The sequence below is a fragment of the Chenopodium album genome, chromosome 1, assembly GCF_948465745.1.
Source record: "Chenopodium album chromosome 1, dcCheAlbu1.1, whole genome shotgun sequence".
In the NCBI taxonomy this organism is placed as follows: Eukaryota; Viridiplantae; Streptophyta; class Magnoliopsida; order Caryophyllales; family Amaranthaceae; genus Chenopodium; species Chenopodium album.
The window spans coordinates 1,157,988-1,175,538 of NC_137834.1; the positions used below are offsets into that span (position 1 = coordinate 1,157,988).

Below are 17,551 nucleotides of genomic sequence, written 5' to 3' on the forward strand. Positions count from 1 at the left end.
GTGATTATAAATGTCCATAATTAATAATTCATAAATATACATGACTAAACCTTTCACGAAAAGAAACATTTAATGTTTATGATAATGTAAACTCAACCTCAAACTTGTAATTTTCTTCATTAATTTCTTTTATTACTACATACAACTTAAGGAGAAAACGAAATAATTAGGACGAATTGGCATTAGCATGAATATTGATAAAAGATGTCAATTTGGGTATTTAGGTCATATTTGAGTGGGTCAAATCAAGTCGCATATCAAACTTAGATAATATTAATCCAGTCTCCAAATTGCGTTTAAGTTCAAATCAAGTCAAGTTTGGTTCAAGTTATCTACTCTTGTTGATTTATGCAAGACAAGTTCGATTAAAGTCAAATTCAAGTAAGGTTCAATTTTGAGTTTAGGTTAGTTGTATTTAGTCAAGTTTGGGGTAGGTTTATTCGGGGTCGGGTGATCTTCAAGTCGTGTCTATCTTGTTTTTGGGTCTAGTTTAAGTCAATTTAATATTGTTCTAGTCAAGTTAGTTCTTCCGGTCAACTAGTTTAACATACATGTTATTGAACCCATTTAATTGCAAACAAAATGTATCAATATGTTGTCAAGCCAAAATTAAAGTCCATGTATTAATAAAATTGAGTTGGGTAAAATATAGTTTGAGTCGGATTAACGATGATGATTCGAATAAACGAGTCACCATGGATTAAGTCAATAACATGCTAGGTCGAGTTATAATCAGTTTCGAGTTTCAATTAGGTAAGGTGTTAGTTTGGAATTGGATCTTTTGTCGCGATGAGTTTCGGTGATATCACACAAGCGCAAGTTCAGGGGCGATCCATTGCCACATTATAGTTAAATTTTGATAGCTCTTAATAACATATGATATCCTCTCACATTTTTCTTCATCAACAAGAAGTTCTAACAAGAAATATAAATAAACTAAAAAAAAAAAACAAAGAACACCTAAAAAACATAGATAATATTAAAAACACAAATTTTTGTATGTGGTTGGCCACACGGTGTGGCCAGCCACAAATTTTATTATTTTTTTTAAAAAAAAAAATACCACAACTCTTCTCTATATTCTTTTCTTATCTTCTTCTCCAAATCATACATCACCAACAATCATATCTCTACTATACCCATTTTCTCTCTCCTCTTTTCTTAGCTTCTTCTTCAAGCCAAACCACACATCACCAACAACCATATCTCTACTCCACCCATTTTTTTCTCTCGTCTTTGCCAAATTGCTGCAATTAAAGCCCGAAATTGTAGAAATTGGGTGTTAAATTGCTGTGAAAAATTGTGATTAATTATCCTTAAAATCATCAACAACATTTAAAGTAGTGAAATTGATGAGAACCAAAGAAATGTGAGCTCGTTTTCTTCGTGGAATCTTAAACCAACAATCTACATCAAAAATTGTAGGGTGTTACTAGTTCGGTTATGAGAACTTGTAGGTGTTACTGGTTTGGTCAGGGCCGGGGTTACATGTAGGGTGTTACTGGTTTGGTCAGGGGTTACTTGTAGGGTGTTACTGGTTTGGTGAGAGTGTTACTGGTTTGGTCAGGTTACTTGTAGGGTGTTACTGGTTTTGGTCAGGGGTTACTTGTAGGGTGTTACTGGTTTGGTTAGGGGTTACTTGTAGGGTGTTACTGGTTTGGTTAGGGATTGCTTGTAGAGTGATGTTATAATTAGTTTTGCTCAAGGGTTACTTGTAGGGTGTTACTGGTTTGGTATGGGGCTTACAAGTAACCGTTGAATAAGTAACAAGTAACCTTTGAATAAGTAATTCATACAAGTAACCTTTGAAGTAACTCATATAAGTAACCCCTGAATAAGTAATTCATTCAAGTAACCCTTGAATAAATAACTCATACAAGTAACCCTTGAATTAACCCATACAAGTAACCCCTGAAAAAAAAAAAAAATACAAGTAACCCCTGAAAAAAATACAACTAAATCTTGAAAAAAAAAATACAAGTAACCCCCGAAAAAAAAATACAAGTAACCTCTGAATAAGTAATCCATACAAGTAACCCCTGAAAAAAATAAATACAAGTAACCCCTGAAAAAAAAAAATACAAGTAACCCCTGAATAAGTTTTCCATACAAGTAACCCCTGAAAAAAAAATACAACATCTGAAAAAAAAAATACAAGTAACCCCTGAAAAAAAATACAAGTAACCCCTGAAATAAAAAATACAAGTAACCCCTGAAAAAAAAAATACAACTAACCCTTGAATAAGTAATTCATACAAGTAACCCCTGAAAAAAAAATATAAGTAACCCCTGAATAAATAATCCATACAAGTAACCCCTGAAAGAAAAAATACAAGTAACCCCTGAAAAAAATACAAGTACTGAAAAAAAAAAAATACAAGTAACCCCTGAAAAAAAATACAAGTAACCCTGACAAAACCAGTAACCCTGTTATACGAGTGAATAATAACCCCGTTATACTGCGTAATCAGTTATTTTTACTGATTTGGCAGTAGGCCACATGGTGTGGCCTGCTGCACCAAAAAAGCACTGTATTAAAAAAAATGTCATCGACAAACACAAGTAGCTAACCATGAGCCGGGACAACCCAAGCATGCAGACGAACACCCTCCCATGATTTGGTTTACCACAATACCACCTACACGACTAGGCACCTCCACACCTAGCTACCATGAGCATGAGTGCATGACTATCAAAATAGACCGTTAATAAAATGACACAAATCAATTATAAGTTGAATAACGTACACTTGACAAAAAACAAAAGGAAAATAGCCGTAACAAAAGGATGACATGTTGTGAATACGTGATGCTGTAATGACATTTATTTATTATTACCAAAACGCGGCCATCTGCTGTTATCCAAGACACTTTCTTTCTCTTTTGTATCTGTAAATTCATTGTACTCCATTTTCTCTCTCCTCCATTTTTAGCCTTTCTCTTTCTTTCGCCATTGTCAACTTCTCCGTCATTCAGGTATCTTCTCTCTCCTTTCTCTCTCTCTTATCCTCTGCATTCTTCAATTTTTTCCCCAATTTTTATTTTTTTTTCTTCCAATTTATTTTTCTGCATTTTGAAATCCTCCGATCCGCTGGTTTTTCTTCAGCGTGATCTTGGATTTCCTTAAAAAAAATCCCCCCATTTTTCGATTCAATTCAATTTTTGTTATAATGTTGGTGGTGTGATTGCATTTAATTGTTTTTTGGGGTTGAATTGATTGATTTGTCACTATTTGGGGAAAATTTTAGGGATTTGGATTATCTGATTAATTGTACAAATGGGAGAGCATTTGGTGTTGTATGTGGACCGCTTGGTGAATCCTACAGAGGCGGAGGGGGCGTCGACATCAGCGTCGTCGTCTTCGTCGAATTCGGGGTTGGAGGAGAAAATTGAGGAGAGGGTTGAAGATGATTCAGCTGGAGGGGAAGATGAACCCCTAATTCAGCTCGCCGAATGTCGTATTTTCCAGGAAGAAGATTGCATTGCTAGTTTGGAAGTTCCCTGCCGATGTAGTGGCAGCTTGAAGGTATTCTATTCTTCAATCATGAACATTTTTCTTTCAGCCCTCCTTTTTCTGTATACATTATAAAGATTATTGATTAACTGTAATTCATCATTTGCGACGAATGTTGTTATAGCTTGATTGAGATGGGACGAAGCTTGGTTTTTGCAATTAACTTTTGGGGTTCTTTAGAGTTTTTTTATGAGTATTGGTAGCCAACATTCTATTTTGGGTTTGTATCATTGGTAACTTGTAATGTGGTTTGACATGATTCTGATGTGTTTGAATGGTTAATCTTGATCATGCAAATAATTAAAAGTTGACAAATTTGCTATAAAGAATAAAATTTTGAGAAATTTGAGATTACTAATTCAATGTTTTTAATAATGTTGCTGGGTAATAGATTATCGATTATTAGGTTATTAAATTACGTTTTACGGTTTAGTTATGTTGCTTTAGGGGAATCCCGGATTAGGAGGTGCCCTTGATTCTAAGCACGTTAGCAACATCAGGAACACAAACCTTTATTGAAGTCTTATCATTTAAGAAATTAAGATAAACACCTTTTATTTTGCATAGTAATTCACATAAAGCTTTAACAAGTTTGGTCAATCCTGTTTTGTTCTTAACTACCCTCCACAAACTAAGGAGTTGAAATTTCTTGTAATAAATAAATAAAAATAAACTAAGAATTGGAATTTTTATTATTTATTTCTTAATCTCATGACTCTAATCCAATGTGAGGGATTGTACTTGCTTGGAGAGACACTTGGTATCAGCCATTGGTTGTTGATCTTACAGTATACTTCATACTCCGTAATAAACATTAAAAAACATTTGGAAACTAGCGCAGTAGCTATGTACATTATCATGTAGATTTGAACATAAAATTACACCCTCAAATATGTACAAGTGTACAACATAACATCTTTACTACGGAGTAACAAATATAGCATAAAGTTACAAAAAAATCAAGACCCAATAAGATTGTTTGTTACTATGTCACACTTGCCCATGTATTGGCATCATTAATGTTTGTATATTGTTTGAATAGGTTGCGTTTTTTCCCAGTGTTTTGCAAGTTTCATTCTTGTTATGTTGCGTGAATGCAAAAGATGGTCATTAAAAAATATTACAGGTAACAAGAGGGAAAAAAAAAACTCCAGAGATGTATGTTTTGTAAAGCTTTATGCCGGATGTTTTTAATATTTATACTTTTCTTCGGTGGCAGATGCTTGCTGTGTATTAGGTTGTTATGTTATTCTCATACATGTGATATGTTATATTGGTTAAACTATGCCAGGACATGTAATTAGATATTGTAATAAAGTGTTAAGAGCTAGTCACAAGGAGGAGATCTGTGGAGGTAGACTGATGTCAGAGACTGAACATTTTGATATCCTTCATGATTGTGGGATACATTTTTGAATGAGGTTGTATGAAAGAAGTAGAATATATGTAGAGGAGCAAGCTGGACATGCTTGTTGGTTATATGTATATCAGCAGTCTTAATTGATTACTTGCCTGGAAAGAAAAAAAAAAAAAAAACTAGTTTTATTGTATTGCTGCCAGTCAATGACAGATTACTACTCTGGCTTGAAAATACAGTATTTTATTGAAGGTGTTTAAATTATTATTTGTCTGTCTCTTTGTTCGGCTATCAGATATTAAGATTTGGGTATTAGTGTTGTTGACTTGTTAGCTCATCTTTAAGCAGCTCTCAGTTCTCAGTTTCTTATACCCTTACACTACACAGAATTGACCTTTTCTGGTTTGTTATGTACAGTATGCACATAGAAAATGTGTTCAGCGCTGGTGCAATGAGAAAGGGGACATAACATGTGAGATCTGCCATCAGGTATGCTAAAAGTATTCTTCTTTATACGTTTCATCTGACAGATGGCTGTGAATTGGAGTCATGTTGATTGTTTGGCTGTGGCAATTGCTCCTATAACCTTTAACCTTAAGAGCAAAAGTACAGAGCACTATATTTAGGAGATCTTTTGGATTGAGTAATTTTAAAATTGTCAAGTTTTTGTGTAGCTCCTATTTCTTGTCAAGTGTGATTTCTTGAATGTGTTTTTAGGTGGTCCATGTCAGTTATAGAATTTTGATTTTCAGTTTGTGGTTTGCTTTTGTGGTGTATGTTTATTGACTGTTTGTTTCTTGAGAAGAGTCTGAACATTTGAATTATCAGGTTATACTGAAACAAGGTTATAAAGTTCAATTTCTTACAAGGTTCTGAACTAAATGAGGTGTGTAGAGCTCTCTGGAATTTGCTGTTTGTTGTGGTCCATAGATTGTTCAGTGGCTCACTATGTGACTGAGTGTACGCTTCAAAGCACATATTCAAGGTTCAGATAGCTTTTGGAAAATAAAATAATGTTTACTAGCTGAGACAGAGTGGCATTTTACAAAATCTAACTTCTGGGAAAAGGCTATTTGATTATTAAAGTACTTTATGAAGAATTGGTCTCACTTTTCCTTTTTGTCCTGTGCCATTATGTATAGCTTCCATCTCTTTTGTAATCTTTCATGCCTTCCCCCTTCTCCCATTTCAAACTCTGCCATATGAAGTACAAAGCTTGTTTTAAGACGAAGGAGAATTTGTTTGAAGGTTTTTGCTTGTGAGGTATGAAATATGGGGACATTCCTCCATTGTGTTAATATTTTAGAGCTGGGACCGAGCAGCCAAGCACTGATGTCAGGTCCCTTTAACTGCTTAATCAAAGTTGCACTGGTTTCCTCCATAGTACTTGAGAATTTGCTAAGTACTTGAGAAGTTGCTATACCCCATGCTTTCCATGAAGGAAGCTGCAAATACGGATTGGGGGTAATTCAAAGGGTTAGCATGTTAAATCTTGGGACCTGCTAGAAGCCAAATTTCTTAATCACCTCCTACATCTGATCCCCTGCTATCTTTGTGATACTCATGTTAGTTTTTGTTTTTGAATAGGCCATTGTCTGTCACTCTCTCTTATTTCTTTTAATGTTTTAGCTGAGGGATCAACTGATTTATCTGTGATCACTAGTTAACTGCTTTCTGTCTGTATGAATGTATTTATTTGTTTATGTTATTATTCTGATGATGGATTTCTGCACAATTTCAGCCTTACCAACCCAATTACACTGCTCCACCACCACCACCCCATCCCGAAGACACTGCAATTGATATTGGGTATGTAGTTTTTCTCGAGCAATTCTTGTTGTGGCTCCCACTCTGTTGAATGAGTAGTACAATATTCATATGTTCATCGACTACACCATTTTTTATATTTATAATTCATACCAAACTTTTTTTTTTCCTCCCTACTTACCATCTAATGCTGCTTGGTAATTGTCATTTGCAGTGGAGGCTGGACAATATCTGGCACTCCTTTGGATTTGCATGATCCTCGTCTTCTGGCAATTGCTGAGGCAGAGCGACAGTTTCTGGAAGCTGAGTATGATGACTATGCTGCTACTAGTGCTAGTGGAGCTGCATTTTGTCGATCAGCTGCGCTCATTGTAAGCTTCAAAGGCCAATGTGTGAAAAATCCTGAAATAGAGCTATCAGATATAGAAATATAGCACACACTATAAACATTATCTATACTTGTCATCTGTGTCTAAAACAAATATGCTAAAACTTGGCATTATGCAAATTGTTAAGGTTCTTGTCAGCAGTTTAAAACTGAACATGCTCACAACATGCTGACTCTTATTTTTTCTGGCAGCTGATGGCTCTTCTGCTCTTAAGGCATGCTTGGAGTTCGCCAGATGCTGATAGTGAAGATGATATGTCAGCCTTTTTCTCTGTAAGTAAGATGTAGATTGGATACTATTTTCTGTCCATAATTATAACTTAGCTGCGCAAAGTCTTGTACGAGTAATACGTTGTGTTTACTGTTTTCTTTTTCAGCTTTTCTTGCTTAGGGCTGCTGGATTTCTTTTGCCTTGTTACATTATGGCGTGGGCCATCAGTATCTTGCAGCGTAGAAGACAACAGCAGGTAGGCAGACAATAATGTTCTCTTTCTCGTTATTCGATACTCTCTCCGTCCCTTAAAGTGTCCTCCTTTCCCATTTTAGTTAGCTTGTCTCCATAACAGTGTTTGAAAAAGCGCGCCTAGGCCCTGAGGCACAAGGTGATATGGGGTAGGCACTTAACTTGGTCTGGACGAGGTGTTTTTGGTTAGGCTTACGAGGCACACCTGAAGCAAATTTCTGCCAGTTTGTTTATATAGTATGCCTCACTTCAAAGAGGCGCGCCTAGGCGCTGCATAATCCTTCTCTTCAGCACACCTTCAGCTTTTTTATACATAGCTCCACAATTCCTATCCGCTATTTTCACTACCCCACACTAAAATACAAATCTACCTACCCACTCAATACAACCCTTTATACAGTGAAAATTGGGATGGGGATATCTTTAAGGGACAAAGGAAGTACTAATTAATCATTTTTATTTTTTGGTTCAAGGCTTATATGAGATTATATCCCTCTTTGTTTTGGTGGTTAATATTTTTGGTTGGAAGGTCTTGTTTCCTTGTATAGGTGTATCCTTGATTTGGAGTTTACTTCTAGAATAAGGCCCATTGGTTCTGAATTCCCTGTAGTGCAACTGCTGAATACAAGTGGAACTACATATGCAATTTGATTTTAAAGATAGTATTAATTGATTTGTCTACTTTATTGTGTTGTGAACTATTTTCTGGTTGCAAAATTCTTCCTTTAATTAGCTACACCCACCTTTATTATATTGGTTAGTGCATTGTGGAGGCGCAAGGCATGACATGTCATAAAACTGTGCCTGTCGGGCCTGCGCCACTTTGTTTTTTTGGAAAAGCACAAGGAAAGACACAGTACAACATGATTCGACAAAGCCCGCTAACATAAGCGAAACTTGGCTTAGGTTATGTAGGCCTTAGTTATGCCTAGTCCATCCTTTTGAAAATTTCGGGTCAGCAGATAGCTAGCTAGTGGGATGGCTGAGCTAGCTAGACTCAAGACATGTAGGCTTGGCCAAAGGCACGACACAAATTCTTTCCTAAATAGCATTAAAAAAAACTAACTTATCTTGCTTACAAGCCATATTGACATCCAAGGTAGACATGATTTCATATCTTTATATGAGCAAGATATTATTATTAGATCAACTACAAAGCCTGATTAATTGTTTCATATATAGTGACTGGCAGCATAGTAAATGAGCTGTAATTATTACTTTGGTTTGCTTAATTAGAAAGTTTGTTTGTATTCAGGAAGCTGCAGCGTTGGCAGCAACTCAAGTTGCTTTTGTGCTTCAATCAGGGCAACGCAGGGGCTTGCAGTTTATGATAGCTCCACGTTCTCCTTCAGCTGTGGCTCAAGAAGCTGTTTAGTGCTCTGTTAATAGCAACACCTGCCATCCACTGGGGAAAATGGTGACTACATCACCCCTATTCAAGTCATGTTCTATTTGTCTTTAATTGTTATTACTGTAACCTAAATTTCACCATCGTCTGTGATTATCTGTTAGTCTTAAGAGTCCAGAAGCCATCTATTCTTTGCAAGTGTTTGTGTTCATCGGCTTGATGCTGTATATAAGGTCATATCTTGAGTTGGTAAAGAAAATCGTGGGCATTTCCCACTTGAGTCCTTGGTTTTCTCTAGGCAAATATATGTATTTTAGAAATATATAGAATTGCACCAGAAACCATTTTTTTTAATCCAAAGTGTCTGTAATCTAACTACTAACGGTGGCAGCAAATTCTGGTAATTTTCCGAAGTGTTTAGGACTCGGTAGCTTAAAATTAATAGAGCTGTGCTACATATTGGTGAAATAGGTTATAACTCTGTAATTTGTTCAGATTGTACACATAAATCTCACTATAGTACAATCCTCAAATCTGAATTGTTTAATATGTTGGGTTTAGGGGTAGTGTTTCCGAGATTAATCCAATTATGCTAATAAAAAGTTAAAGCAGGTAAAGAATATATTCTGCATGATTGTGGTGGATATTAACCTTTGTAAAAGCCGTGAATCAGGTTCATTTCATCTCGATTAACTTACTAATCTAATCTGCTGTGAATCAGGTTCATTTCATTATGATTAACATACTAATCTAATCCTTTGAGGACATCGTTACAGCTAAACTGCGCAATTATTATTATCATACTCTATGTAACAAAAGCAACTTCTTAACAATATTATACATTGATTCATTTGTTAATATATGGTTTTTATGCAACAAATTTACCATGAAGTTAATGATTATGAGAGTACATCCTGTCATCAAAGGCGGCTGGCAAACAAAGCTCTTTACATTCAAACTAAAGTAGCAAAAAAACTAACCTTTAAGACCAATCTTGAGAATCAAAAAAGATAAAGACAGTCCAAAATTTATAATTTCCTTAACCCAAAATTTTCATTTTTGATGAAGTACAGAGATTGATGAATGGATAACTCTTATCCCAAGAACACAGAAACTTTAATTAAAGCAAAAAGGGTATCTAATAAGTACTTAATGCAACCCTTAAAATAGTACTAAATACCCGTACAAAACTCTCATAAACACACCCATTTTAAGTATCTCTTCTTTGGGAATAACCAAGGACAATTGCTTAATTGTGAGGTTATCTATCCAAATTAGAGCAAATCTTGTCTAATGAAACTAGCAAATTCTTCATTTCTCACGGCCATAGTCAAAACCTGAAATTATTCTAAGAAGACGGGTAAAACTTGAGATTATTAGAATCAAAATATTCAAAACAAAATCGCAAATAAAGTTAACATTATTTACGGCCAATTCAATATATTAATCTAAGCACAATGCACAAGTTCTATTGAAAAATTTGACATAAGAATTTCTCATATTTATACAAAAATTACGGGTTGAAATCGAGGCAATCGTTCCAAGGAAAAAAATGCTTGGGTAACAAACAGTTACCTTAGTAACAATAGGACCACCAACCAGAATGATAGAAGCATGTTTAAGTGCTCCAAGCTTTTAAAAGTTTGTGCTGAAGATTACATGAAATAATCAATGTAACAAAGCATCCTCTATCCAATGGCCCTCTTTATTTTAACTTTGATTTGGTAGATAAAGAAAAGCAGAGAATCAGCACATCATAACTACATCTCAGCAAGAGTTTATGACCAGTCTCCCTTTAATTTTACGGCACAATAGAATATAATCACCTCATTTTCATAAAGCATCACAACTTGTACTTTAGAATGTTTTTAAACTACATGTCATTAACTAGTAATTAGGATTTCGGCATTGATATATGCAGCCCTAAGAGTGAGCCACCTTTAGTACTTGTATTAATCTAGAATTCTTTAATAAACCATGTATAGATCGAAGTCATAAATGTTAATTTAATACTTAACATTGTATTCTAGTCATAGTTTCTTGTAGTTAGAACTTGTGTATTATTTTCTTTAACATTTTGAATTGATAAATAGGATTTAAAAGATAAAGTTGGTCTACAATCTAAATGGATGATAAATGGAAATTAATATAAATGAAAAAAGAGCGGGAAGTGGGTCTGTCAAACATAAGATGAAGAATGTAGGATTTGGAAACAGAAAGAAAGAAGAAGAAAAGCATAAAAGAAACACATTTAGCACAAGAAACCATAATTTTTGGTGCATAGAGAAAAGAGCTTGGAATTCTAAAGTGACAAGAAGCAGATCTTAGTGGCATAAAGCAGCAGTTTGGTGTTTTTTAGGGGGGGCTGTTACATTCCCCCAATCTTTTCCCTTCCATTTTATTCTTTATATGCCAGACTACTGTACCAGTTTAGTTATATTGTTGGGTGGCTCATGGCATGTCCCTCACTCACTTAACTTATATATTTCCTTTTCTTAACAACAAAGGAATCACAAAGTGACCTAAGTAACCCTCTCCAGGCCATTCAAGGCGCGACTCCATCCCTCTATCTAGAATTTACAATCACACGTTACATCATCCTAACCCTTCATAATTCAGGGTTTACCATGATTTCACTAACACACTCTACATAAGTCTCCTTACAACCTCACTAGGGTGCGGATGTGTTTGGAAACCAACTGTAACATAATTCTTTTCTGAGACTAGTGACAGTTTTTCGGACATCCAAAACTAATATTAATACATAACACTATTGTTTACAGAGTTCTAGACAGATGACATAGTTTAGTAATGATTTAACGATAATTGAGGCAAAGAACGGCCAATAACAAAGAATAATCCATCAGTCTCAAATTCAAATAACGAGTAAGCATGGCCAGGTGAAATGGCAAGAAGGCAGGGGGGACACCGAGAGAACTTTATGTCTGGTCACCAAGACAAAAAAAGCTAAGCAAATGATAGGGATGTAGGATACAAATGAAAAAGATACTTGGCTTCCCTAGGGTATTGTTCCAACCCCCTTTATTCATCCTATTTAGATTCTTCCATAACAGCCTTAAATTTGCATATCTCACACTAGTCTAAATTTCGGGTGAATCTAAAACTTCTTCTGCCAGTTTTGGGTCCCTCTGCTTTATGCTTTAAAGCAACCTCTAAATCTTATAACAGATATATTACACTCCTGTTTCTACAGGAATGGTGTCACAACAATAGAAGGATTACATACAATCTCAGACTTTGCTCATTCTCTCATTACTCTCTAGAGAAATACTAGGATTTTTCCCGACTTCAGTCTGTTTCGAGTGTTAGTAGAGCAATATGAACCTAAGTGCTAATAAAACATTCATTCTTCTATTGTGTATTGGTTTGTTAGCATTAAAACCAGAGAGAGTTTGTAGTCTAAGGCGGGCAGAAATGACCCTGGCTCCAAACAAAGGAGATTTACAGCATGCGCCAAGCAATCGAGTCCTGCAGGGAGTCTCAAGGCAGGAACTCAATGCTAGCAGAAGATCAACTCCGGAAAACAAGAAATATGATCCAACCCAGTCAAGTGAACGGAGGGTTCGAAGAGGTTCTGATCCTATCCACAATAGGGCTTAGAAGAGAGGAGCTGAGCAAGTTCAAAGAGACAGACAAAGCAAGATGAAGCAAACCAGAGAGAAGTTAAAGGTCTGTTGTGAGTGATTAACACTTCAAGGGATTCTATGCGGCTTGATTGTTGAATTTTTGGTCTTTTTGGAGGTTCTGTCAGCAAAATATGTACAGTTGTAGCAAGTGAAACACAAACCAGAGAGCAGACAGCGGCAATGCATGAAGTGAGCCAATGATATCTCTTGTTTTGCAGTTGATATCTTATTAGAAAAAAAAAACAAGGAGTGAGTACAGTTATTATGATGTTATCGGCTCTCACAAAGGACAATATATAGTGCTTTTTTATACATCTTGATTCTTTTTTGTTGGAAGTTTAGTTTTATTTGCATCAGGAAGCTTCTCAAGGTTTAATTTTGATTCTTTTTTTTGGTTTTCCGGCAATCTAATCAATGCCATTTGTTTCTTAAATTTTCTGATCGAAAGACAACTTGTTTGTGATCATCTGTGTCAAAGACATTTGCATAATCCTGACTGTCAATGCATCAGGTTAAATTTTCATTTTTTCTTTTTAATATTTCTTCTCCAATTCCTAATTCTCATATCATATTTCTCACGATCATGATCGTGAGAGGGATTGGGGGAGTGGAGGTAAGAAATGTTAGAATTTCCATCCTTTCTATGAAGAATCGGTGCAAGAAATTGGACCAGGAAAAGATGCTAACATGAGAGGACCAGCAGAGCTCTTCAACAAGCTTTGCATCTTTTCTGGACATATGCACAGCCAAATGGTTGAAGCATCTTTGATGGTTCCAGTTAAAATTGACACCTATCCTCAAGAGAGCATCTAACTCCTAACTTCTCAATCAGCCCATTCTATTTTTTAGTAGTTGGAATAATATGTCATATCAACTGTCATTATTTCATCCCATTAACCCTGATTAAGATAAATTGGTGCATGTTTCAGTAGGATTTTCAATTTAGTTCCATTGTAAATTTGATGCCTTAGCGGAATACACGAATATATCAATTCTGTATAAAGGACAACCCTTTAAACAGATGCAAAGCTTCACACAATAGTTTCATTCAACATCAAGCATTGTAAGTGGGTGTTTAAGTATAGTTAAGGATATCAGTATTGACCACGTACGAGCTCTTTCTATTAGGATGTCTACACAACATAGTGTGTTTCGAAGAAAGGGTTTTGGGTGTATAAAAGATATCTGCACAAGTTCCAACATCTAGGAAAGCATCAGTAAACTGACTCAGTAATGATTAGATGACGCGACTAGAAGAAGTAGGAATTAGGAAACTGGTAAAGTATAAGATAATCCTTTACCAATCCCAAAGCATATCTATAGAAAGTAGATATTGAAATGGGGCAGGATATAGACAGAGGAGCTATAGGTAGTAGAAAAAGGCTTGGAGAAGCCTTACACCACCAAATATAATGAAATTGGCTAAGACTATCATTTTCACAAAACAGGGTTATGTTCCTAGAAAAAGTCAGCAAGAAGGTTACTAGGGCTCTTTGGAATGGAGAACTTAAGGAAACAAATAATGCATGTCAAAAAGTACTACATAGGAACACAAGCAGAGGACTTCTCTGTGAACTTGTGAATGGGTCAGCAAAATTTGAGATTGGAGTATTGGAGCTGCGTAAAATGTGACTCATCCTTTACGTACAACACCTAATAAAGCTTCCTAGGCATTTCTCTTCATGATACTTAACTTGTTTAGCTTTTAATTAACAGAATTTTAATGTTCTCACCTCCAGACATACTGAACATTAAAAGTTTCATCTTTTCGCCTATCTGTGCTGTTTATTGATTTACATAAATAAGAAGCAAGTGAGAAAGATAGAAGTTAAAACTGTGAAGCTCGCTAATTCACTCATACACCCTTAATCCTGTAGGCATGCACATCTTCTGATGCTTGTGAACCTCTACTAAGACTCTAAGAGATACGAAGCAGACAGGATAAACATACAAGGCATGAGTAAATAAGCAATGCACTAGTTTATGACCGCCTTCACTCCATCTAAAAGAGAAAAGGGTTTAAATAAAAATCATGTTTTCTTTTTTCTTTTCTTAGGGAAGGTATACCTATTGGCTAGGGAATCACCTCTTTCCTTTCTCTTTTCCTGTCTACCAAAAAAATTCCAGTCTTGAAGTAAGTAAATCATTCTCGGTTAAAATTTGGAGTTCAGATGGTGCATTCTACTGTTAAATAAAAAGCCATCACAGTAAATGCTCCCAACATGAATGGCTCCCAACGCGACTCTAGCCTAGGCAAACCAAATGGATCTAAGACTTCAAGTTGCTTACTACATATTCTAAGTTGTAAAAGGGTTGACAGGCCAAAACTTCTGCTTCACAAGTCAGAAATTCAAGTCAAGGATGATTAAGTGACACATATAGTTTACACAAGAGTACATTATTCACGTTTTTTTTTATGCCAGTACCTAATTTAGACAGAAGTACGCTATCCACGGTTTTTTGATGTCAGCATCTAATATTTCTATGAAATTAGATGTTGGCATAAAAAAACCGCAGATAATGTACTCATGTCTTCGAAACTAAACGTCTCACTTAATGAGTAAACACTTTTGATCATTAATATTCTTAATTATGTATTGGATCATACATTTATACATAACTAATATTCTGAAGAAAAGAAAAAAATAAATACTCATTCAAAAGTATCAAATAACATTATAGATAAGGTATTCAGTAGTAGCATCAATGGCAAATCAGATGCTAGTATTTCTGAACTCTTAAAATCATAAACTCTTTTGCCTAAAATCAGACACTAGCTTTTCGCATAAAACATTTTGTAAACCAGCACATTATATTATCAGCTGAATGTATCTAGAAGTTGGAATCGTCCCATTAAGTTAGCAAATACAAGAACCAAATTCTAGCCACATCACAACTCAAGGATTTAAAAAAAAAATGCATTTTGTAAATTGTAAACTATACCATTATAATGTACATAATTTTTAGGTGATATAGATAAGGTAAAAAAGGTAGCATTTTTAGAACAAAATGGTCCAACAGAATAGTTCAACATGAACAAAATTACATCTTTCTTTCAGCATCAAACTTAGGAATTTAAGGGTCCCCAGTAAAAGAAAAGGACACCCCACAATTCCCCAACTAAAAAAGGGGCAGAAAAAAAAGACAGCAATTAACATAATTACGGAATTTTGCAGCAATTTTGTGGACAGATCAAGATATGACGAAAATGATAAGTGCACATATTAACAATTGATTAATGCAGGTTGTTGAACAAGAAAATGATTTGAAAATGAATTTGTGTACCTGAGAAACATAGATGAGATGCAGGGTTTATTTGAAGTTCTTCAATGGAGCTACATGAAGTGATGCATTTGAAGCGATAGAGTATTCATTTAGTTAATTTGTTTACTTGTATAGTTGTACTAGGTTAAATCCCGTGCCATGCACGGTCATAATTAAACTTTACAACAAAATTTATAAAGAATGGTGTTAATTCAACAAATTTATCCAAAAAAAAATATTTGTAACTAATAGTCTCTAATTAAAGATATTGATGGTCAAAGTTGTGTCGCAACAAATGTGCAAATTCAACCATAACTTATAAAAAAACGGAGGAGCATAATATAATAAAATGATTTTGTTCAGTTGTTCTTATAAACGTAATGTATATTTGTAAGATTTATACAAAGTATCATACCAAAATTATTATTCCTATTTTTAATTAAAATAAATTTTAAGTCGGAGGAAAAAAAAATAAAATAATATTATGATAATCTTGGATGATGATATATGTCAATACCTTAATTTTAAACTACGTTAGTATATTTGTAACTAAAAGATTTATAGTATATAAAATATATGTTAAAAAAAATCTAAATTGAGTATGATTGGATTAAATGTGTTGTCAAAATGAAAATAAGTATTATGGTAGGTTATAAAATGGAAGTTATTAAAATTTGGCAAAAAAAAAAAAAAAAAAAAAAAAAAAAAAAAAAAAAAAGGAAAGATAAAAAGGCGGGAAAATTTTTTATAACATCGTGACAAGTGTCACTTTAGGTTCGCTTTTAGTATAGGTTAATTGATGTTTAGTTCGATCTGATTTGATCTAATCTAATTATATTTTCGGGTTTGAGAAAATTTTGACATAATTTGTATACTACTCCGTAAAATTTTTATGAATAATCAAATGAAAGGTTATTAGATTGTTATTAGTGTGAATTTTTCATAATTTTTGAAATTATATGTTAATAAAAATATTCAAGGATAAATGAACGCAAATAGAAAGATATGAGCAAATCTAATTATTTACTTCCTCCATATTTTAATAAGTGTTTTACTCTTTCAGTTGTATTTGCTATGTAGATCAAGGATCTCCTTTATCCTCGATCCAATTGGAGTTTCGATTTTGGCACTTGCGTTCTTCTCATGCCTGAAGAAATCCTCTTAAGTGCTCCATTTTAATTTTTGAAAACTTATACGTAGTAACAATATTTTATTATTCCTCCATACAGTGCCGTCGCTGGGCCAGGGCAGCCGGGGCGGTCGCCCAGGGCCCCAAAATCAAATTTGCTGTTTCAAGGAACAATAGTTAAGATATAAACATACATTGCCATAAATGTTATACAAATAACAAACTAGCTTATTGGTCAAAGCAAGTTGTGATAGTCGAATTTAAATGGCCTTGTATTTCGTGGTTCGAGATATGACAATTTAGTTCGGTTTTCTACCAAAAGAAAAAAAAAGAGATATGACAATTTATGTTTTTGTTTCTTTTTTTACTTCTTTCTTTACTTTTAAGGGTCGTTTGGTTCGCACGGGGTAATCGGAATGGAATGAACAAAGGGAAAGAGAAGGAATGGAATGAAAATACCTAAAATTTGGGGTGTTGTTTGTTTTAAAAACAAAGGGAATGAGACCCACCTATCCCACCACCACACAACCACCACTAACATTCATTCTCTAACGTTCCAACCACCGAACCACCACCAAACCAGTCGCCGCACCTCCCTCACCCTTCGCCTCCCTTCTCCGGCCATCCCCGCCCCTCGCAAAACCTTCCACAGCCCCGAAAAAACCCTAATCGAAA

General features: G+C 34.8%; 1 protein-coding gene across 1 annotated transcript; it reads left to right on the forward strand.

The window, feature by feature from the left end:
* Positions 1–2,774: 2,774 nt before the first annotated feature.
* Positions 2,775–9,291, forward strand: LOC145623944 (uncharacterized). The gene is made up of 8 exons (XM_081676883.1): positions 2,775–2,975; positions 3,248–3,525; positions 5,288–5,359; positions 6,612–6,679; positions 6,852–7,008; positions 7,218–7,298; positions 7,403–7,492; positions 8,744–9,291. The coding sequence occupies exons 2-8, from the start codon at positions 3,277–3,279 to the stop codon at positions 8,861–8,863; spliced, it is 837 nt and encodes a 278-aa protein (XP_081533009.1). The 5' UTR covers positions 2,775–2,975; positions 3,248–3,276; the 3' UTR covers positions 8,864–9,291.
* The last annotated feature ends 8,260 nt before the right edge of the window (positions 9,292–17,551 follow it).

Bases quoted from the DNA above. Each gene is read 5' to 3' on its own strand.
- LOC145623944 (XM_081676883.1), top strand. From the start codon at position 3,277: ATGGGAGAGCATTTGGTGTTGTATGTGGACCGCTTGGTGAATCCTACA. The intron at 7,009-7,217 runs GTAAGCTTCAAA...TTTTTCTGGCAG, and splicing joins GTCGATCAGCTGCGCTCATT to CTGATGGCTCTTCTGCTCTT. The intron at 7,299-7,402 runs GTAAGTAAGATG...TTTCTTTTTCAG, and splicing joins ATATGTCAGCCTTTTTCTCT to CTTTTCTTGCTTAGGGCTGC.